The 24,258-nt window shown below is 41.5% G+C and overlaps 1 protein-coding gene across 1 annotated transcript in view; it reads left to right on the top strand.

Moving 5' to 3' along the window:
• The window catches only part of LOC127528013 (uncharacterized), a 45,751-nt gene that overhangs the window by 4,799 nt on the left and 16,694 nt on the right, over window positions 1-24,258 (top strand). Inside the window, exon 3 of the mRNA XM_051928559.1 lies at window positions 21,002-21,171. Within this exon, the coding sequence (XP_051784519.1) occupies window positions 21,002-21,171 (170 nt within the window). The remainder of the gene's footprint in view (window positions 1-21,001; window positions 21,172-24,258) is intronic.

Here is a 24,258-nt window from a genome sequence, read left to right as displayed (position 1 = left end):
AAACAAAATGTAAAAAAGAAAAAAATGGCTGAAATTCCTGCTGAACTTTTCGCACCTGTTCACTCTTCACACGGTGCCAGTACAGCACTGGGCTCCATCAGGCAGCATGCCATTGGCTGTCACAAAAAAGGGGAAAGCACAGTCATGATCACAGATTATTAAATGTGACATAGCCACTGCTTTTTAATTGAGTGATGAGATCAGCGACTGCTGTTGGCTAGTTTGACAACTCCCATAACTAGAAGTTGTGTAAAGTGACATTGGCTTAATGTGACATCAGCTTACTTTGAAGCACTATGGACCACCTGGAGGAGAGAATTAAAACAAAATTGAGTGCCATTATGAACAATGCTGCACATCCTCTTTCTGACACACAAACACTGAGTACTTTTAGTCAACAAATCATTCAGCAGAAGTGTATGTGTGTGTTTATTTATTTATTTAAAGAGCTTATGTCAAAAGGCAAATTTTCCCATGGCAAATAAAGTTCTATCTATCTATCTATCTATCTATCTATTGTAATATGGCGCTATATTGCGCCCGACCCGGCACAGACTCAGACAGAGGCACGTACTTAAATAAAGCACACTCCTTTATTTTTCTTCAGCCGTGGGGCACGCATTCCCCGTGTCCCACAGGCCCAACACAGTCCCAAAACACTCACAAACCACAACACTCTTCTCTTCTCTTCTCTTCCTTTCTTTACCACCACTCCTCCTCAGGCTTAGTCCTCCTCCTCCTCCTCCTCCCGACTCTGGCTCTCCCGAGTGGTGGTGGCTGGCCTTTTTTATACCCCACCTGGAAGCGTTCCAGGTGCTTGATTACCTGGTCCTAATTGAACTTCCGGGTGGGGCTGACGAGTCGACCAGCTGGGCTGCAGACGTCATGCAGCTCCCCCTAGCGGCCATCCGAGCCCCCAACCAGGCTGTGGAGGACTCCATCTCCCATGGAGCCCTGCGCCAGGTTGGGGAATCATCGTCCACCAGGGAGGCTGCCACCAAGCGTCCCGGGGGAGGTATTGAGCTGCCCATGGTGGCTCCCCCGGAACAGATGCAGCAGGGGCGTCCCTGCCGGGCATGGGACCTGGCTGTCCTTCACACTATCTATCTATCTATCTATCTATCTATCTATCTATCTATCTATCTATCTATCTATCTATCTATTTACCAAAAAGCACCTTTTGAGGGTACATAGAAATGCTATTATAGTGAAAACTGGATGAGACCCCCCAGACTTATTGTATGGTTGCAAGAGTTTACTGATGCTGCTGCCTCATTTATCACCAAGTACCTGGGATCAAATCCCAGACCAGTCATTTTCTGTGTCCTCCTCATGTCTAGGTGGGACTCCCTTGGGTTTTCCGGTGTTCTTCCACGTCCCAGTTACTGTACCTGACACCTAGAAGCTGTCTGGCATGAGGGAGTGCGCCCTGAGATGGACTTGTTGCTCATCCAGGATTGGCTTCTGTTTTGCAGGCCTGCCTTGACCATAACATTTAAATTTAAAAAAGGTATCTTTATGGCATATATGGTTACTGTCAGGTGGTGATGGGGAGTGGCTAGAAGCTCATACACAACCCATAGTTTTAAGTTGTTTTTAGATTTATAAAGGAATTTAGCATAGCTTGTGGCATAAATACAGTTAAATACAATATAGTAGCTGTGCTACTTACCTAAGATTGGTTGAAATCTAAGAAATTAATGTAAACTTCAGTCATAGCGTTTGCAGTGCATCATCTATATTGTAATGCATGTAGGAATGAAATTCATTGTATTTGCCATTTCAACACATGGAATATCACAAACATTTGTTGTAATAAAATGTATTGCAGTTGTCATCCCAACAGATGGTGCATCACAAACATGCTCTCCTACAAATGTTTATGATGCACCATCTTTTGGAAATGATAAATGCAATGCACATATCTCTGTTATATGCTATTTGGCAAGGAATTCAGCAAAGCAGTGTTATTGGTTGTCATGTGCCATCTATTAGAGTGACAAATGCGTTTTCTTACTAAAAATGTTTGTGTTGCGCCATCTGTTGAATTGACAAATGCAATGCACATGTCTCTGTTATATGCCATTTGCTATGTGTTCTTAAAAAGCAGTGCTAATAATATTTGTGACACACCATCTATTGGAATGACAAAAGCAACGCATTTTATTACTACAAAAGTTTGTGATGCACCATCTGTTGGAATGACAGAGATATAGTAACCAGATGGACACACAAACACTTATTCTTTTATTGAGGAGGATTTGTTGCATGTTGTGTATACTTTATTCTGTGTCTATGTTGGCATTGTATTATTGTTATTGTTCTGCGGAGATATGCAAGTAAGAATTTCATGGCATTGTCTCCTTTATGCACTGGGTACACATGACAATAAATTAGCACTTGAACTTGAAAAGCCAGAAGTCAAAGTCGCCAATTGGTTTATTATTTATGTAGCACACCCCGTCTTAAATAGCATTGGTAAAATGATGTTACACAATATGCCACCCATGCAGTCTGTTTATTCATTTTTGAACCTCCCAGAAAATTTTTCTTATTGCTCATAATTTGTGATGACATGATGGTAACAACATTGTCATTTTGTGAAAGCTGTTTGTAGAACCCCATTGTTTTGTTCTTGTTCTTGATGGTTGTGGCTGGTCATATTGTCGGTGGTGATAATGTCCAGTTCAGGATGTCATCACACAATCTTTTAGCATTAAGATGGTAACACATTACCATCTGGACATTACTCTTGACATCCTGGCAATGGATTAACTTACTCACACTCTAATCTTTCACTCACTTTAGTATGAGATGAAGCTAAAGTGTGATTGTATGAAGAATGTTTTGCTAGGCCTTTGTTTTAAACTGGATTAGACAGTCATTTGTTCTGTGTTTCTTCAATGTATGGGCCTCTTCCTTGGCTCTTGACCAAGATTTTTCCAATTCCTCTTCAGTGTTTTCATCTCTTAGTCTTACAAGTCCCCCAGGGCACACTCTCCTTCATTGATCTCCCATAACAGTCAACTGATTATGTGACTAGCAATAGGTATCATTGTTAACAGTAACATGAGTGTCAGCATAGAAAATAAGGCACAAAATGGCAATGCCCACATGAAAAGCAAATATTTTAATAAAATATAAATAAAATAAAATATGTATATCAAATATGTCAATAAAATACATAACTACAAAAAATGAACAATAAAAATAAGAATGCAAAAAAAGAAGCAATATAAATGGAATCTTCAAGCATCCACATAAAGTTATGACATAATACTTTCTTGCTCATTCACTTCTTAGAGTTGAGTGGTGTAGTCAAAACAATCTTGAATTGACTGAACAATTTCACTGCCCAACTGTTACTTTGTCCCCTGATTGGTGATTGGCCCAACATTGATGCCCCCGGCTTTCTTTGAACAACTGGCTCACTGAAATCTTCAAACCCCTCAGGGAACACAAGCGTCATTTACATTCCACACAGACAACATGCAGGCGCAGGATTCAAATTCAGGACACTGGATCCATGAGACAGAAGCTTTACTCAGTGTGCCACCAAGCTACCCCTTATGTTGTAGCGGGGCCATTTAGGGGGTTTTTGTTTCTATGTAAGTATGTCTCGTTGAGTGATTGTTAAATGTGAATGACAACACTGGGTGCACCGATTTCTGTTTGTAAATTCGGGTCTGTGTCTTTAAACAGGTTTGCACTGATGCGGAGGGGCTTGTGGGATTCGTAGTTTGTAGTTTGTATGCACTGTACCAATAAAACTGGAAGAGAAGGATGTGGCGGGACTTTTGTAATCAACGTCATCCGCAGCAGCTCTTAAAGTTTTCAGTTACTGGACATTCATAGTGGAGAAGGATGGTGCTTGGCCACCAGATGTAAGTACGGAGGTGGGTTCTTTTCCTCCCAATCCAGTCCTTCGATGCTCTTGGGTTGAACACAACATTTGATCTAGTTGGCATGACTAAAAACAACATCACACTGTCGGCTCACTTCAGAAATTCTAGGGTTCCACCAGCCATTTACTGAAGTTCCAGTGCACCATTAATAGGATCACCACATCCATCACTACATCAGTGGTACTGGCGGTCTCCATCATTGCATCCATGCTCTGGCTGAACTTCTACCTGCTCTTGACATCTCTCTGAATGCTTCAATTGTATTGCAACCCCGAGAGTTTAGAGTCCTTAATGGTATCTACATGAAACAAAATGACTGGCTGGTTGGATGTGACTGCATGAACTGAGGTGGATGGCATAATAATATTAACAGCAAAAACCAGTTGTGGCAAGAGAGTGGTGGTGGAGGTAAATGCTGGGGATTGGACTGGAGCTGCAGGCTTAATGAAGGATGGTTTCGAGAAGCACCTATGGCATTCAGGTTCTTTGCAGCTGCTTCAACAATGGAGGCGTTGAACAAGGCCTATTCTGACTCTATGTCCCCAGCCTCCCCCAGGATGTGGTAAAAGCTCTTTTGGAGGATGAAGTTGAAAGTTGATGAACAGATGAAGCACAGGCAGATTAAGAAATTTAAGTCAGGGGTGGAGACTGAAACAGCAGCCATGTGGATTAAAGTGCTAAGTCCTACCTACTACGCCACATTGCTTTCCACTTGGTTTCACTGCAGTAAAACTCCTGGTTGGAGTCAGAGCAACTGAGAAGGCACACGTGCAGGAAGAAAGGAGAATGTTCACAGAGCCAGGCCTCTCTTCTGGTGAAAGACACGTCACTCGTGTTCTGTTTTATTCCAGAGCAATAAAGTGGAATATAGTGTACTACGTTCAGAACTTGCTCTGTCTTTTATATAAATGTGTGTTATGATCATGATTTGTTTTTAACTTTTATTTCCTTTTCTAGGATATGAAAGCAGTTACTATGGTTTTGGGGTTTGCTGAATTAATTTTTCAGTGTTACTTTTTTGAGGCAAGGCTGTGTTCAGGTAGCTTCAAATTATATGCGTCTTTTTTCAATGCCATCTTAGTTATCATGGGTGCCTCCATTTTGTAATACGGTTTCCATCACATTACTATGGAATTAATACATGCTTTGTGTGACATCAATTTTATTACAGCGCAAATGGTCACTATGGTCATTCTGGGTCATCCAAGATTAGGATAATGACAGTGTACGTTAGATGTACCGAAGCTTTTCTTGATTCTTCTGTTTAAAGAAAAATTGCCATGAACTGAGTGATTTTGGTTTGTGATTTGGCAAAAGAATTATTGAGAATAATTAGATTTTGACAGGTGCTGATTCTCCCAGTCCCTTTTGCATTCTTTCTGCACAGCAGAATGATCTGTATCAATGATTTGAACCTTATCATGTCTGTTAACCTTCCTGGTGGGTGCACAGTCAACAGAAGGTATTAGGTTTACAACAGTTCACGCTTTGTCAAATTTCTTCCTTGGGTTTGTAGACAGTTACCTGCTTCATTCCACACACCTGTCCATCTGCTTTTCACCTTTGTGTGTTTTCCATTTCTAAACATTCTGTGGAAAAACCAGCTGCTATGTTCAAAACTTAGCTTTCATATCTGTCTGCTTTTCAGGAATCTGTGTGCACAATGAGCTGTATAGCCATTAGAGTGCAGTGTTAAGCTAATGATTCAGCTGACAAGCGATGGAGTTATAATACAAGACAAAGGTTTGGACTGAGCAGACACGAGCCTGAACTTTGTCAGTGCAGGCAGCAGTCCATCATCTGGTTTCCCAGTTCAAGCCAGCTGTGTGTATTCCATCTGAATCAGCTGCAGGACTCGACCCTGCATGGGTTTCCAATCCACCATAAAGTACACTAATGCTGGGCTATTTTGCACTCATTGAATGGCAACACTTACTGTACACACTGTAGGAAATGGTAAGAGGTTTAACTTGGTTCATGAATTATCAGCTTTGCCTTCGGCAATGTTGGTAATTGATTAAATAATTCAGCAAGACTCCTACTTTATTTACTTTACTTTTCTCTGTTGTAACGGCAGTCTCCGGCCTTTAGACTTATATCAAGATAACTGAAGCCCACATCATAATACCATTTATTGGTAAACACAAAGACTACAAAAATATGATAACTGCATATATATGCTGACATATAAGACAGGACACAGGCAGACTAGACAGACAAACGTATAACATAGAAGAGGCTGACTGTTTATTGTTTATAATTTATCTTGGTAGAGATAAATAGTTTTACAATACAAAGGCCTTAAACTTGTTCAATGTTGTGCAGAGTTGTTGCTTGGTTAAAGTGGAGGATTCTTCTTGCATTGGCGTGAACCCTTTCTCTTTGTGACGTGGTGCATTGTCTGTGACGTGCTGTGATTTCCTCAGTTACCTTTTTGCTGTGTCATCTGCAACTTCATAGGTAAAAGTATTACTCTCTCTGGCACAAGAGTTTAGAGGCTGAAGTTCCCTTCTTGAAGCAATGGCTGCTTCGCTGCCTTTCAGACTGGCACATTGCTTAGCAGACTAGATCTCCGCTTTCCAGTCTACAAAGACACAAGACTATTAGCTTTTAGCTCCCAAAAGGAGGGAGCGGCTCATCAGCTTTTTCGTTTCAGAGAGCAGTCTTTTTGGGGAGCGTACTCAGGAGGGTCCCCTGAGAGTTCAGTGAGTGTACCCCTAGAATGTGAGTACAGCTAGTTTTTAGAAGGAACTCTTGTGATTGGATCAGTGGCGGCTCGCGTATAGGCACTGTGGAACTGCAGCACCCCCTATTTCTACTTGATATTATCGATACCATTTAATATAATGAGTCCTTTTTTCTTTAATTCTTTCTTTATACTTATACAATATATAATCCTTAAGCTTAATGTCAGCAGCCATCCCCCAGTTTATGAAAAAGATACAAAAATCTTTGTATGGAACTGTGCGCTTCACAGTTCCAGTGGCGTGGTGTTTGGCTGTTGTGCGCATGCGCACATAGGAAGCAGCACGCGAGGCTGTGAGGGAGAGAGAGCAGTGTCGCTCCCGCAGTGCCAACCCCTGCTTTCAAAGGAGAAAAATTTCCTCAGTTGTCATCCAGAGATCAAGGAGAAAATTATTGATCTTTTCGCGCAAATTAAAACAAGAAGAATGGATTTCATTTTTAAATGAATAGATCAAGCTTGAACTGTAACAATTTAGGATATAGTAAGTAAGAAATGTTTGATTTTGTTCTTTCAGGATTTTATCAAGTTTCTGAATAAATTTTCTTTTTATACATGTTTGTTTCCTTTTACACAATTTTAAAACAAAGGCTAAAAATTTTCTGGAGCAGCACCCCCACTAATTTTAGCTATGAGCCGCCACTGGATTGGATCAAAGTGATTTCCAGTTACAAAGTCAGTACCTTCTCATTGGCGCATTTTTTTGTCCATAAGTTGTCTTCAATTGAATTATAGTTCTTTGGTGTCTATTTCATTCTTCCCAGCCTGAAAGAATCGGGGCAAAGAGGCCACTTTAGCTGTGATTTAGACCTTTGTTATCAGATGAAGTCCAGGCTGGTCCTGGAACAAAGAGTTCAGCCCCTTATTTTGGAATGTAAGGGGTTTCGACACAGCTAGATGTCTGCACCTCTGTCTTAACAGGGCAAGTGTGCCACTAAAGCCTAGCAGAATGGGGAACATGTACAGGTAGAATGTTAATATGTCACACTGGCATCAATCAGGCTAAAAGTCTCCTGTAGCCATAAAGCAGCAGTGGTAAACTTTCCAGCAGTAAACAGTCATCTCATTAATTTTGCCTGTATTGTGTTATTCCTTCCTGACATTTGTGTATGTTTACTTGCACAAAAACAACATCTGGCTTTGGACTGGTGTCTGCACTGCTCTGTGTGCCAAGACTCCCACAGGCCTAATGAGCTACTGTACATGTAAGAAAGGCTACTACAGCCGTAGAAAAGTCACCCTGAATGCTCTGCCAAGCACTGGTATCTAGGCAGGAGATCAAGGAAAGCAAAAGGCCGGCAGCTTGCGTAATGCTTTGTTTTCATAAGGATAAGTGCGTTTGTTTATTCAGCCCAGTAAGGAATTCTTTAGATAGATGGCTTGTCGGCATCATTCAAGGCTGTTGCCATGATGCAGGTGTTCAGGTAGGGACTTGTGTGGAATGCCGTAGAACAAATAAGGCGCAAGGCTAGAAGGAAGGAAGCGTAGCCTGCTGACCTTTGTCTGATACTGAAAGAACAGGATCTTCAGCTGGCCCGTGCAGTTGATGGTAATTTCAGATTATGGTCTCTTGTTACACATTAACACAAACCTGTCAGTGACTCGACTGGCTCGGTGATCTCAGAAATCAACTTAATGTCCATTTCCTCATTCAGGTCACCGCAATAAATAAGATTTGCTTTACCTAGGACTAATAATTACTGCACTGTCCATCATATCCCTACTCAACGTGAATGGACGAGTCTTTAGATTTACTGGAGGAAAACTGATGCTACCAGGAAAAAAGAAGAGAGAAGATGTGCAGACAAAAGGCATACAGTAGAAAAATGGCAGCTCAAGAGCTCTGAAGCAGAAGTGCATACCGACACCCGACTGACGGCAGAAACGCAAGTGTAGAGATGCAGCTTGCCCGCCTGCCACTGCCCAGAATATCAACTGCAGAATGCTCCAGCTCTATGGGGTGCTAATAACTATGGGATCCATGCACCCCATGAGGGTGTAAGCCTCCATATGGTGTGTAACTGTCTGTTTTCGCAAAAGCTATAAGAATTTCACAAACAAAATGTGCAAAGCCAAACTTCACCCCAACACTGCTAGCGCCTGTGTTTAGGCTGAGAAGGTTATGGAATCCCAACTGCCATCTCTGCCTTGCATGACCTTTCCCTACAATGACATCTTACCTGTGGTCTCCAGCACCCCCACACCCCCTCCTCTTCCTAGATTGTGTGACTCTGATGATCAAGTGAGGAGGGACCTGGGAAACTCTGCATAAACAAGATTTGTGAGATTCAAAACGCATGTGCTCCCTATTCCTCATCACTACATTCTATGCACTGTTCTTCCAACTGAACGCTCATTGGTTCTCAGTTCTCACAGTCAAAGAGCCCACACAACTCTTCCAACCAATGATAAAATCAGACAGGTTTGATTTTTATCGTAGCCATTAGGCATGTCACATTAGATGATCGTCTTCACAGGAGCATGCCACCAACTGGCTAGGATTAAGTAAATGAAGCCCACGACTTACAATCAGTGGAAAATCATCTAATGTGACATGGGCTTAAGCAGACTGAGTTGTTTCTCTATCGCAGCATGAGATACACAGCAGGAGACGATCCCAGATGATGCACCAGGCCATTGCCGCGCTCACTCATGCATGTTCATGCACACAAACGACAGGCCATACTTAAGTTAAAATGCGCTTCATTGGGACATGGGAGGTGAAACCAGGGGACTGGAGTGCTGAGGTACAACATTCACCTGCAGCTTCAAAGCAGCAAGGCCAAACACGGTCATTCAAAATCCAACAGTCTGCCCTTTTCTTAATCCCACTTGTTTGTGTAGCAAATCAAGCAATATAAATTATTTTATGTTTTAATTTTCCTTACTCTTTACAGTGGCAGCATAGCTGTAATAAAGTGGAAGTTCACCATTTTATACTTTATAACATTTACCCCAACATAAACGCAAAAACTGTCTGTGTCCTGTATAAAAATAAAGACTTAGGGCGACAGATAATATTTGCACTTTAAACTTATGGAGTTGTCAGGCACTGAGCTACCACATCACCCAAAAATATTTTTGAATGCATTGTCTTATCATGTTGAATAGCACATGTCAAATCATTTACCAAACCAAACTATGGTCACAGGAGAGTGCTGGCGCCTATCCTTGCCAGCATAAGGCACAAGGCAGGAACAAACCCTGGACAGTTTGCCAGTCCATCGCAGGACGAGCACACAAACATATACACGCATACACAATGGCCAATTCAGTGTTGCCAATCCACCTAACCTGCATGTCTTTGAATTCAAGTAAGAATTTCACTGTGCTATCCACATATGACAATAATGGCACTATTTTGACCCTGTAGTTCCAGTCAATCATTACATTTTGCAGTTTTGTAGGCTGACAGCAGGTGGCAGTGTCATGATGATGTCCCCATGGGTCTTTCCTCCTAAAATTTGAAGAGATAATTAAAAAGTGCTTGGACTTGGACAGTGGCCGAAGAAAGAACGGGATAGTCAAGTTGTATTCTGTTGTTATGGGGACCTCATGGCTACAAAACACACAGCTGTCACTAGGAGACACCAAAAAGAGCTGTTCAAGCAGGTGACAGCTTGAATGGTGCCCTAGCTGTGCCATCAGATAACAATTACACATTTTTACTTTGGAAAGAACAGAGTCCTACATGAAGATGAAAGCTTTAGCACCTGCAGTGCTGTATTGACCACTGAGGGAGCTGCAATCGTTTAGGTTTCATGTGAAAGGAATCTGCAGCACAACATTAATTGTCTTTCTTACATCTAGAGGAGTGTAGCTTTATGTCAGATACCTATTCTTGTATTAAAGAAAGAGATGACAGCAGTTTCTGAAACCCAAATTCAAGTCACAGCCTCAGATGTGGCCTTTTTGTGATGCTGTCTGGATTTGCATCAGCTTTCAGATATGATTCTTGTTGTAACAGACAGCAATGGCCGTCCACAGATACATTATTGACCCAACTGGCTCTCACTGCTTAAATCCACCATGTACTACCAGGGCAAAAACTACTTGTGGTGAAGAGAGGAACAGCTAGAAACAGGCTGAGATCAAAACTAAATGGAGCTACGAAACCAAAACACCAAAGCCAAATATACACACCAAAAAAAAACGGCCAAGAACTTGTTAGGTCAAAGAAGCCTACTTATCCTTGAAAAACACTTCATAGCAACCTTTTTTGTGGTTTATCCAGATGGCGCACTGCCATCTTAAACAGTGGTGACATACTAATACCATTTTGTTGTGGTGCTACTGGGGATTGAAACTTCAGTCCCTGCAGTGGCTCTGATTGGTCATCTGCTGAGGGTTCAGGGGATGCTGGGTACAAGGAGGCCTGTGCGACATTTTAAAGGGAGTCAGTGATACAAAAGTAGGGAAGTCTTTTATGTTTCGTATCTGGAGTTGCCTGTCTGTCTGCCTTCCGTTCTGATACCTGTGGACTCTTGTTTTGTTCTGGATCGTCTCTTGTTTTGGGCTATGGACTGTCTGGTGTCTTCCTGCACCTGAGGATTGTCTGAGGATTTGTTGTCATCTTGTGAACAAAGGAGCGCTCCTGATCCCATTCACCTGTCTTCATCTCATCAGGAAATACCAGGAGGACTATCCAGAGATCAGGAGGTGCTGATCTCTGGACTATCTACCTCCATCATTGCATTTCATCAGTTGCCATTTTCCATGGACTTTATAGTGTGTGGTTTTGTTTGTGGTTTGTTTGAGTTTATTGTATAATCACCAGAAGGGAACTGGGGTGGGCGTTTTAATTTGTAGTTATATTTCTTTTGTTATTGTTTAATAAATTCTTTAATTTCTGTTTTATTACTGGTTGCTTTCTTGTCTCTGTGAGGGAGTGTGTGTGAGTCGGGCCAAGGCTGGGTGCATTCCTGGGATCCCCACCTAAAAAAATAAATAAATTACCGTCTTATCGACAGTGTGAATCTACAATTTGACACAATTTCCAGTTCTGATGTCTTAGCAGCTAACAACAAAAATACACCAAATGGAAACAGAGAAAAGCCAAGCAAAATGACACCTTTTATTGGCTAACTAAAAAGATTACAATATGCAAGCTTTCGAGGCAACTCAGGCCCCTTCTTCAAGCAAGATGTAATTAAAAGAAGGGGCCTGAGTTGCCTCGAAAGCTTGCATATTGTAATCTTTTTAGTTAGCCAATAAAAGGTGTCATTTTGCTTGGCTTTTCACTACATTCATAAATGGCTAACACGGTACAACACCCTAGTACTCCAAATGGAAACAAAACAATGACCCTTAAATACTGAAAGGCTCAAAAAGTATTCCAATACCCCAAACAAGTGCAGAAACACAACTCCTTCATGAAAATAAACTAAAAATAAATTCATCTCAAAGCACAAGCTCCAAATGACTAAAGGGTCTCAGTGAGGGGTATGAGTGGCCACAGGTACCTCACCCTAGGAATGCTCCCCTCGGACCGTGACCACAGCAGTGAATGAGACTGAAAACCTTCAAACCTCAACAATGAGAAACCAACATTTTATGACGGTCATACTCTATCTTTAGGTTCACCCAGACTGGAGGAGATGTCCAGGTCAGCTGCAAATGGCATTACCTGCTTGAACCCAAGACATCAATGGACCGAGCAATGAGGACACATAACAAGCAAGGCTTGGTGCAAAATGTGCACATTTAACAATAAATAAAGTGCAGTGCAGTCCTCTTTCAATAAATTAATCAATGAGAAGTCAAGCAAAATAACACCTTGAACTGAACACAACTGAACAATTAGCCAAGAAAAGGTGTTATTTTGCTTGACTTCTCATTGTATCCATAATGGCTAACACAGTTCAACGCCCTACTACCACTATAAATTAATCAGTAAATAATCCCAAGATAAAAAAAGTGTTCTAGTGGAGGTTAAAAGTCACAATAAATAAATACAAACAAAAATTAGATGGCTAAAACACAGTCAGGAACTTCTACTTTTAAACCAATGTTGAGCCTTTCTGCTTCTCACCTACCGACAAGCAGTCATCTCTTATATCTGACTCGTGTCACTCACTGCCATCCCTCGGCCTTCAGCAGGAGCCCACTACTCATTGGTAATGTGACCCTGTGGACGCCATCTGCTCACTCATTTTGGGCCCCAACTACTTGACCCCTCTCTGTTGCACCTGCTCTGCCTCAATCCTGATCTCTTTCTTTCTTTCTTTCTTTCTTTCTTTCTTTCTTTCTTTCTTTCTTTCTTTCTTTCTTTCTTTCTTTCTTTCTTTCTTTCTTTCCATTTTCCAATTGTTTTCCTTTCCTGCTCAAGCTCTTTTTATACTTGAGTGGGCGCTAATGAGGAAACTGTCTAAACTGTGCAGATCTACATGAGACTCCCAATCGACACCACCACACTGCTCCCTGCACCTACACCCTCCCAGAGCCGGAGCACACTTTTTTTAACAAAAACTGGCCCACTGCCACAGACCACAAAATGTGCTTTACCACAGGGGGAGTCAGATTTCTGTTAGAAAGACAAGAGTATGACATTTAAAATTCACATATCCTCTTCACTGCTGTCAGGAAATTCCCTGAGTACAAAAAAGTACAGTTGCAAAAACAATTCAAATTTGCCCACTGGAGGGGGGAAACAGCGTCAAACTACCCCGACTAGAAGCAAAAAGGCTGAGATGAATCTTGATAAAATTAAAGGCTTGTGCAAGCACAAAGCTCTGAAGAGCACAAGGAGATGCCTGAAGAGGCAAGGCAGACACAGCGAAGTCCCAATACAGAATCCAAACGCAGAGGTCGAAACAGAGCAGAGGTTCAAAAATATCAGTTGACACAAAATGAAATCCAGAAGTTGAAGTCAAGATGGAACAGAGGTTCAAAAAATCAGAAAGCACAGTTCTAAGAATCCAAGAAGCAAAGTCAAAAACAAAGCACAGGGATGAAAATCCAGAAAGCAAAAAGCAAAGCATAGCACAGTAACTCACCAAAATACTCTCCACTGCAGCGTATTCAATGAACCACCAGGAAATATGAGAGGCCCTCCCTTAAATAGGGTGGACAACCATACCTGGGGGTGATGGGCAGGTGGCCAAGCCCCTTGCTGGACCACCCACAAAACACGAGACACGACTAAGGCCCTTCCCCTTTACCAACATACAGTACAAACAGAAAAACGTACATAATGCTTAAATTAAACATTAATACAAATAACTGGAATAAAGTCACCTAAAAATTAGGTGTTGCTAATGCGCCACATTATGATCATCACCTACTGTTGGACAGACACACAGAGGAAACAGGTAACCATGCGCTGTTATCTAATGGATGCATCTTCTTGAGAGGTATGCTTGATCCTGAATGCTGGTTTATGAAATGTTAATAAATGCCATTTCATGCTCCATCCACAGTTCTGAAATGTGTTTTTAATGTCTCCATGAGTCCATCCACTTGAGTGATGTAGTCATTGTTCTGTAGTTAATGTGTGTGTGAGACCCTAAATTGCATTAAGTGGATTTAGAAACGGATGGACGGTTTTAATCATTAACTCATTCAAGTTCAAGGACATGTTTATTATCCCAGGTACAGTGCACAGAATAGTGAAGTTCATTTAGCGAGCCTACACAGAGGCCACTGACTGTGAAGTGAATAAGTAAAGTGTGCTTGCCTTGGTTGTGTTTCATAGGTGATCATAAAGTAGAAAAAATATTTAAAGAAACTGCATGGAGAATAAAAATAATAAAGCGCCAATGCCACTTTAAAAAGATTATGCAGTGCATTGTGATGTACAGATGCCCCCTGGCTGCACATGCAATGCCCATACCAGCGTGGTTTCCCTTGCTGTCAGTTCTCTCACCAGGAATTCTGCATACTACACAGATGCATTATTGTGAAAGAACATTTAAACTAGGTATGTTTGCTGGTGCTGTCCGATTGGTTGAATTTTTTTTTTGCCCAGATGAGATATGTTTTAACTGTTTTTGCGATTTAAAAAATTTATTTGGGAGGGGTTGCTATTTTTGAAGGAAAAACCCACCTGTATTAATAATTTGTGCCAGCAATAATGTCTAAATGATATCTAGTTGTGCTCACAATATACTAAGAGAAGTCCCCATGTAGGAGTTTGAATGAACTGCAGGAGGGGGATAGGAGAGCTCTTTAAAGGCTTGTTTGGACTCATAGCTGTGGTGCATGGCTAATTCCATATGCTTTCAGCCTGGCATCAGTGTTAAATATATATATTATATTCATAATATTCACATTACAGCCAGCTAAAGTACCCTTCAAAAGAAAATACTTAATTTTTTTTAAATCCATGCAAATCCAACTAGAGAATTCATTGGGCTGTGACATCACACATGCACAAATCAGATTGGCAATGACCTTCCACTATGCAAATGTGAAAGCTCTTCACAGCTCATGAGGTGCTGGGAAAAAGTATTTTATGTCAAAGCTGGCCAGAAAGCAAATTTTCAGGATAATATTTGGCAAACAAAGTCACACACAGCATATTCGCTTTGGTGAATTTTGCTGATCAACATTCATCATTTCTGTAAGTACTTTTCCTTTTTTTTCTGGTTATTGTGGATCTTTTATTTGTTTTTGAGTTTGCGATTTCTAAATTATAGTCTGGTCTATAATTGGAATGCCTTTTTATGCAAACCTCTTTTGCTTCATTTTTGCTTTGTTTTTCTCCTTGCTTTGCCTGTTTTAGTTCTTTTATTTAATAAATTTGTTGAATATTATTAACATTGTTTTGCCTTTAATGCTTTAAGCTGGAGGTGTATGGCTTTCCTCTCCCTTAAAGGACATTTTTGTGAATTTAAAATATTTTGAACTTTTAAAAGCCCGGGTCCCATTTTGTGGCTGCATTGGGTTTAAAGCCTGCGCTTTTCTCATTAGGGTCAGGCTGACTAAGGTGAGGCCTGTTCCTGAGACTGACAAGTGAAATCCTGTGTTATTTGGAGGCCTGTTCACCCCTGTTATGCATTATGGAATCGCAAATACACACAGCATGTTCCATGATCATCCAGTACTCCATGAAGAGAGTTATACAAAAATTACTTGTCATAGCCCCACAGAGAACAGAAGTCCAGGTAAAACATTTCATGGCACAGTTAGAAACTATCTACTATCCTATCCTCTACAAATTTAACAAACTAATTTATTACATGTCAGTGTGTATGTCATGCCTGCTTTCCTGGATTCAAACTCCTTCTAATAGTCAAATTAAAGGATGCAATGTACTTTGCTTCTATAAAATTTTTGTGGTCCTTAGTGATTAAGTTCTGTTTTATCTAGAACAGGATAACCCCTGTTGACATACATAATAACCAACACTCCCATACTGGACAGCAGTGTTTTCTTGTCTGCTATATCTTTTTCTGTTAGTGTTCAACTGAATGTACACAGTGTTAACAAATCTGCAGTCAGATACAAATGTGAATTCCCAGGAAGTTACATGCAATATATGTATCAGTCAGTCAGTCATTTTCCAACCTGCTATATCCAAACACAGGGTCATGGGGGTCTGCTGGAGCCAATCCCTGCCAGCACAGGGTGCAAGTCAGGAACAAATTCCCGGGCAGGGTGCCATCCCACTGCAGGACACACACACACCCACCAAGCATGCACTAGGGACAATTTAGGATCGCCAATGCACCTAACCTGCATGTCTTTGGACTGTGGGAGGAAGCCCATGCAGATGTTACCGACCTCAGGCCTAGGGGAACCTGGGCCAGGTACAAGTCACTGTTGCTACAGGGTGTAGCCACAGCAATATGGTGTAAAGGATAAAAGAAACAGACAGCAGTCCCAAGTCTCAGACCATACTTCTCTGTTCTCTTCTTCCTTTATTCTCATTTTCCCAGAAATATATATATGCTTCAATTTCTGCATAGATGAACATGGTAATCAGTGAAAACAATGGTGCAAACCAATTTACTCTGTATAACAAATAGTGTAAACACATTTACTTTGAGTACTTGATTAGAAACCAATGTCCCCAGAACTCATTAATTTTCCAAGGAAGCAGACAGTTCTGTATCTACACATTGTGTGTAGATAAGATACTAAATCAAAGCAGTCTGACTATTCAAAGCAGGTGACTCTTTAGCAAGACAGGTAAATATTTGTGTCCTGTAGATAGCCATCAGCTAACCTGTAGCAGAATTTTCCAGAAATTCTGCCTTTTCTTTAAAACACTGGTTTATAGCCCATTACACAAACACGGGGAGAACATGCAAACTCCACGCAGGGAGGACCCGGGAAGCGAACCCAGGTCTCCTTACTGCGAGGCAGCAGCACTATCACTGTGCCACCGTGCCGCCCCAGTATATGTATGTCACATGGATTGCCAACATGACCGAGCTTTGTCAAAACTACAACACAGTGGGTAAATCCTTAGCAAACTAGGGCTGTCAGAAACGATGTCACTATTGTGCTATGCAGGAAATTGTAAAGGGTTTTTTAAGGTAACCAAGAGATAAAGAAAATACAGAAACGGCTCAAATACCAGGAGATCAAGAAATACAGCAACCAAAACCAAAACACAAGACGAGAATCACAGTCAAAAATATCAAAACAAAGGTGTTAGCCAGCAGATCACCTAACAAAGGAAAAAACATACAGGTGTGACCTTGCAGGTGAACTTTTAAACCATCGCAATGTGATTGGCAGGTCATAACCTCAAAGGACACACCCCCAACAACAGGGGCTCAAACATGGTGGCAGAAACGTTTCAAAACATTTCACAACAAAAAAGAGCTGCAAATGTCAGAATTGAATCACCAGAGGTAGAAAATCCTCAAATCACTGCAAAGTTGTACCCAAATGGCCAGAGGAAGTTAAAAAAAATTAGCTATGGCAGGACATCCAAGTCACTATATGAAAATAACTTAAATATGTTTTAAAAAATTCTTATTCAAAAGCAGAAGCTGACATCTGATTGTGAAAGGACAGTTATATTTTGTCGTGGAGGGTTATGTGGTGACCTTGTTTTCCCCTTTATATTCTTTGTTGTTGTAAATGCCACAGGGGTTGGACGGGCATCCCGGCCAGAGAAAGGGATGGTAACTTACCCAGACCAGAGGCATCCCAACCAGGAGAAAGGAAGGAGCCAGGCCCGGAAGTGATGGCTGGAGTGGATGGATGGACAGCCCACCAGAAGACACTGCAGGGGATGTATTACTCTCCCAGAACACTAGATGGAAACAACCCTCCGTATCAGTGCCCATTTGGGAACCAGCAGGGCATGCTGAGAGATGTAGTCCAGCAATACAGCCCTGCTGGGGACCATGGGTGCCGCAAGGGGGCGCTGCAAAGAGATGAGCTCCCTAAAATGTGGGACTTCTGTATGACCTGGAAGTACTTCCATCAGGCAGTGGCCCTGGCACCAGAAGCACTCCCAGCTCCTTAATAAAAGGGTCAGCACTCTCTTATCCGGGGAGTCGGAGCTGAGTGAACACAGAGCAACACTTGACTGAAGGAGGGCAGGGTGGTAGTGACAGAATTGTGGTTTGTGTAAGAAATTGCTTGTGCTTATGTGACCTGGTGGGGGAATTGGTGAATAAATTATCCTTTATTTGAACCCTCTTGGTGTGTCATGTTTGGGGGTTGGGGGCTCGCTGACGTCCCTGGTTCCATTATATTGTGTAGTCTTAGCCAAAATGCCTTAAATCCAATGCACTTGTCACTCTATGTTCAGATATACTACTTCAGTTCAGCACTTCCTCCCCCTTCCCTTCTTTATCTATAACTCCAGGCAATTAGACAGAGTGAAAAACCAGGCAGAAGTGTTATAGGTGATACATTTTATTATGACTAGTGCCATACAAGCAAATAGAGTGAGGCTTTTAAACCAAGACCATACAGCCTGATAATGCTAGATGTGTAATTTCAGGTGGGACACTAACTTATAGTTGCATTCGATTCTTCCTGGTCAGCTCATCGTCTGCACAGACCCAGGCTGCCTGCTTTCTTCAGGTCATCATTTGGTCTGCTTTCATCAGGATACAACATGGCAGAGAAAGAGCATGCCTTACCAAGTTTCTCTCTTTATTGTCCATGTGTAGCTCCAGACAAGCACACCTTCCTGGGCCATTCAGCAATGGAATAACTTATGCACAGCCCCCTGCCTCAAGTAATTTGGTTTCTTGCCAGAATCTTTCAAATAAACAACCAAGAAAGGAAATTCGAGTCATTAACCAGTACAACGTTGAACTAGCCCAATCTGTCACAGGTAGCCAACAATTCAGTCATAAAAAATAACATTCCTAATGTTTTTCATTGGGAGGTACATTTTCCTTGTTCTTTTAACATTATAACAAGTAAAATGCTAATTGTAAAAATAAAATGCATACAAAACATCAAATAATTAGGGCTTCCTTTCTCATTCATCTTAATAACAGGAAAAGTGTCTGTGTCTATGTGTTTGTATGTCTCTGACTTGGTATGGTATTTGTAAAAGCAGTGCTAATGTTTGTGATGGGCAGCACGGTGGCGCAGTGGGTAGTGCTGCTGCCTCACAGTTAGGAGACCTGGGTTCGCTTCCCAGGTCCTCCCTGCATGGAGTTTGCATGTTCTCCCCATGTCTGCGTGGGTTTCCTCCCACAGTCCAAAGAAATGTAGGTTAGGTGGATTGACGATTCTAAATTGTGCTTGGTGTATGTGTGTTTGTGTGTGTCCTGCGGTGGGTTGGCGCCCTGCCCGGCGTTTGTTTCCTGCCTTGTGCCCTGCGTTGGCTGGGATTGGCTCCAGCAGACCCCCATAACCCTGTGTTAGGATATAGCGGGTTGGAAAATGGATGGATGGATGTTTGTGATGCACCATTTGTTGGAATGAAAAATGTAATGCATTCCAAAATACATTCCAAAGGATGCTGAGGTCTGTGTTGATTATTTAGATTTCAATCTGATGGGTAGAACAGATAATTAATCATAATGGAAAATAACTGCCATTTTCCTGATGATGGCTTTAAAATCATCATGTTAAAGAACATTATCGGTGTCAGCAAAGCAGGTTTAGCTGTCTCAGCCAACATGTCTTTAGGAGGCTGCCTGCATGTGTTAAGTCTCAGCCAGGGATCCTTTCCTGGCTGGCGTTTACATTGTTTTATGTCGTATTTGTTCACGTTTGATTCTTTCATGTGTTCATTTTAATTAGGTTTATTTGCTGTTGATTGTAGGGTGGCACAATGGTAGTGCTGCTGCCTCACAGCAAGAAGACCAGGGTTCATGTTACAGGTCGCCCCTGTGTGGTGTTTGCATGTTCTCCCTATGTCTGTGTGTGTGTCTGTGTGTGTGTGTGTGTGTGTGTGTCCTCTGGGTGCTCCATTTTCTTCCTACAGTCCAAAGACATGCAGGTTAGGTGGATTGGCAACACTAAATTGGCCCTAGTGAGTGTTTGGTGTGTGTGTATGTGTTTGTCCTGCAATGGACTGGCGCCCTGTCCAGGGCTGGTTCCTGCCTTGTATCCTATGCTAGCTGGGATAAGCTCCAGCAGACCCCCTGCTAAGCGAGTTAGCAAATGACTGACTGCTGGACTACTACTGATTCTGTTTGTCTTTCAATGTCTCCTGATGTTCCCTGTATCTTGTGGGTGGTCATCCCCCAAGATGTACACTGCCAGGAACTGTCCTCCACCTATAAACCCAGAGGGTCCCCCACAGTCCCTGGTGGTTTATTGTGAATATGCTAGGGAGATTGTGAGTTTACTTCTGTTTACTGTTATTCTGTGATTTATAGGTTTTCTGGATTTTCAACCTTCTGCACCTTTTTTGAGTCCAGGCCCGGATTCTGCATTGAAACGGTGTTTGCATTGGATTGCCTTATTGTTTCAGGCATCTACTTAATGCCTTTTGTGCTCTTTGGAGCTTCACAGCATTACAGAGAATTTTTTGTGAAAAATAAATCTTTAATTTTATAAAGATTCTACGGGGCCCTTTTTGTGTCTAGTCGGGGGTTTTTGACGGGATTGCCCCCACTAGTGGGCATTATTGGGACTTACATACTATGGGACTCTAACTTCATGACAGCTTGACACACAATGACGCATAATTCCATAAGTAAAAGCATAATGAAAAGTAAATATTTGTATTATATGTTTGTTGAATCTGTTAAAGTTTCCCAGACATGTAAATTGGTGTCTGGGCTACTATGGCAAAAGATGCGATCCATTTCAAAGTTTTTTTGAAAATGCAGTAATAAACAAAATTTAAGATACTGAATTTAAACATATTTTTTACTAAAAAATGCATTTCATTTTGTAGATCACACTTTTTAAAGCCCTTTGGCCGGTAAGGTACGGAGAGCTGTACACTAGCATTTGTCTGTTTTTCTCGTAACAGGTCTCCAGCATCTTTCATCACTACGAGCCTTAGACTTGTCCCACAACAAGATAACGGAGATTTTAGAGGAAGACCTTCATAATTGCAAGTCTCTGACATCCCTTTATCTTCAAAACAATCATCTTTCCACTATTCACCCTGAATCTTTCAAGACAACAAGAAACTTAAAGGTTTCTTTCATCTTACTTTTTTTCTTTTTTGTTTTTTTTAAGGTATCATTTTTAACACTTTGAGGGCTGAATATTTTTTCCAGTTTTCTGAAAAACACCTGCGGTGGGTTGGCACCCTGCCCGGGATTGTTTCCTGCCTTGTGCCCTGTGTTGGCTGGGATTGGCTCCAGCAGACCCCCGTGACCCTGTGTTCGGATTCAGCGGGTTGGAAAATGGATGGATGGATGGATGAAAAACACACAATGCAATGGTTTCATACATAAATCAATATAAAATGTCTTTTGCTGCATGCCATGGTTGCTGTCAGTGCCCGTTCGGCTACTCTGGCAGCAGCAGCTCAATGACCAGCAGGGTTACATGATGGGCCGGCTGCATGGCTGTGTTCATGCAGCAGTAGCAGACGCAGTGTGACGCAATCTGGTTTGTACCTCTTGTCATCGTAAGAAGCAGTCCTCCCAGGTGAACATTGGCGTAAGTGTATTAGCTACCTGGACATGTTCAGCACCACGATCAGCTGATGCTGGCCCCTCACTTTTGTTTTTGATCCCCAGATCACGTACATCAAAATCCGACAATTTAGAGTCTGAATCAGCGATATGATACGCCAAACGTCGTCCACAGTGTATTTTGCTTTGCACATTTGCTTTGGTCTTTCGCCAGATGTAGATGCCATTTGAGGGGTTGTTTGCTCTTCACTACTTATGCACGAGCAGGAAATCTCGGTCAAATCAACGATGCTAACTTTAAAGAGAGTTGAACTAAAACATAACAGCAAGTTTTATTACAGTTTACAGCTGGTTACCATCCTCTACCCCTGAATTTTGACAAAAGTCGACATGAAAGATTTAAATACAGAGACTCCAAACTGCCCTCAGGGTGTGTTGATTGTAGTTGTTTTGTCTTGATAGAGTTCTATATTACTCTACTTTCCTCTTTTGTATTCTTTATTGTGTAGCATTTATCAGAATGCTCCACATCCATAGACTTACAGGTACCTCTGTTTATAAGGTAATGTACTTTAGAGCTTCTCCTCACCTTCTCTTCTACATCTATAACCTCAGGTAATCCCATAGAGTAAAAGGACAAGCAGGAGTTAAGTTACACGTGTTAATAATGTATTATTAATAATATTTATAAAATAATAATAATGAAGGAAAGTATGTGCGAACATTGGCAACCTTACAACCTGATAAATATTAGATGTGTAGTTTCAGGTGGTACACAGACTTGTAGTTACTCAAATGTCTCTGGTCAAGTTATAATTTCTAGTCAGCTTTCTTTAAGACATACCAAATGCCTGCCTCCATATGGCTGCAAAGTTGTGTTTTCCATTGTGGTGTTCTCTTCATGGCCATGGTGTGTAAGAGAGAGAGAAAACTGAGGGTTTTAAAGTGACTAAATTTATAGATTCTCTGTCCAAATACTTACACCAATAGGGTGTCATGGTACAGAATGGCCTCTGATTCAAAATCAATCCCAAACAGCCAGCTTTAGACCAATAGAATTCTGGTGCGACACATCGCCCAGTTACTGTCTTATAGGCTCTTGGAAGTCCAGACACAGTCACTCATGCCAAGTTGATCTGATGCTCCATCCCCCAGAATGCCTTTTAGCCGCTGCCCTCAAGTAGTGGATGCCATTTGTTTAGCTGAAGCTTGCCAGCTAGGTAGTTTGGCTTTTCTGTGGGGGCAAAATTTGCAATAAAATTGACATCCTGAGTCAGTCCTAAGACTTGGGGATTGGTTAGTTAGTCATGAAAGCACAGCTGTTCTTGTCAATGAAATCCTGAAATAGTAATATTATATTTGCTTTGCTGATTTACGAATAAAGATATACAAAATATTTATCAACTTATATACAGAATTTGTGAGGTGGGCCCTGTAATGAACTAGCCCCTTGTGCCCAGGGCTGCCAGGACAGGCTCTGCCGGCCCCTTGTGACCCTGAATTTTACTAAGCGAGCTTGAGAATGTGCTGTATGTATGTGTCAATGGAGTGGTAGAGCGCTCTGAGTTCCTGGTGACTGGATCACAAGCTCAAGCTGCTCTCTGTGTTAGTGGATTTTACAAGTTCTCCCCCGTGTCTGCACGAGTTCTTCTTCATGGATGCTCAAACTTTTTTATTTTTTTTTACACACCCAAAAGAAGCATGCGATAAGTAAGCTCTAAGTGGGCTCCTTGTGAGCAAGTCCTCAAATCAAAGCAGGGTAACTTCTTGCGGACAACTGGAATGGAGTTCACCCATTTCAACATAGAGGATCATTTACCTTTAATCAGATGTGCTTTAAAATCCATTGTGCAAGCTTTTAATAACTTTATCTTTTCCAAAGGGGCCTAAAATGTGTTAAAATCTAATTAGTTACACCACTTCTGGTCGGCACAAGTCCATCATATTTCAATTACCCATGCTTCTTTATGGTAATAGGGGTCAGGCATAGCAGCGTCTTGGTCTCAAGGACAGTAAAGATCAGTTTGTGTTGCATGCTTAACTTTTCATTCTTTATCTCTTTTTTTTTTACTGACTGCAAAACTTGCACCACCAATATACAGTATACTGGAGGTTTAAGTGAAAAAGCTCTCTAAATAAATTAACTGCTGCGGTCCAAGATAAGAAAATTGAGGCTCTAGTGCCATCGGTTTTAGCTGTTGAGCACTCCACAATGACAATGTCCAAATAATCGTGCAATGAAATCCATCCCTGGTTCAAATCCTCCCTTCAATTCAGTCCCCTTAGCTGTACTCTGTCCCACCATCAATAAACTTCTACTAGAAGATACTTTCATCAGAAAAAATCCTCACAATGTAGGACCAATGCTTTGTAAAAAGTGGGCAATGCAAAAAAATTATATACATATCAGTGTCAACCACATCCATGGGACATTATGGAAGTTCCTGTACTCTAAGAATCTTAATAATAATAATAATAATAATTCATTACATTTATATAGCGCTTTTCTCAGTACTCAAAGCGCTATCCACACAGAGAGGAACTGGGAAGCGAACCCACAATCTTCCACAGTCTCCTTACTGCAAAGCAGCAGCACTACCACTGCGCCACCTGTGAGGACTTCTTATTGGGTGTCACATAT

The sequence above is a fragment of the Erpetoichthys calabaricus genome, chromosome 5 (assembly GCF_900747795.2).
Source record: "Erpetoichthys calabaricus chromosome 5, fErpCal1.3, whole genome shotgun sequence".
In the NCBI taxonomy this organism is placed as follows: domain Eukaryota; kingdom Metazoa; phylum Chordata; class Cladistia; order Polypteriformes; family Polypteridae; genus Erpetoichthys; species Erpetoichthys calabaricus.
The sequence above is the reverse complement of the archived record's forward strand: the minus strand, read 5'-3'. Positions and strand labels throughout refer to the sequence as shown.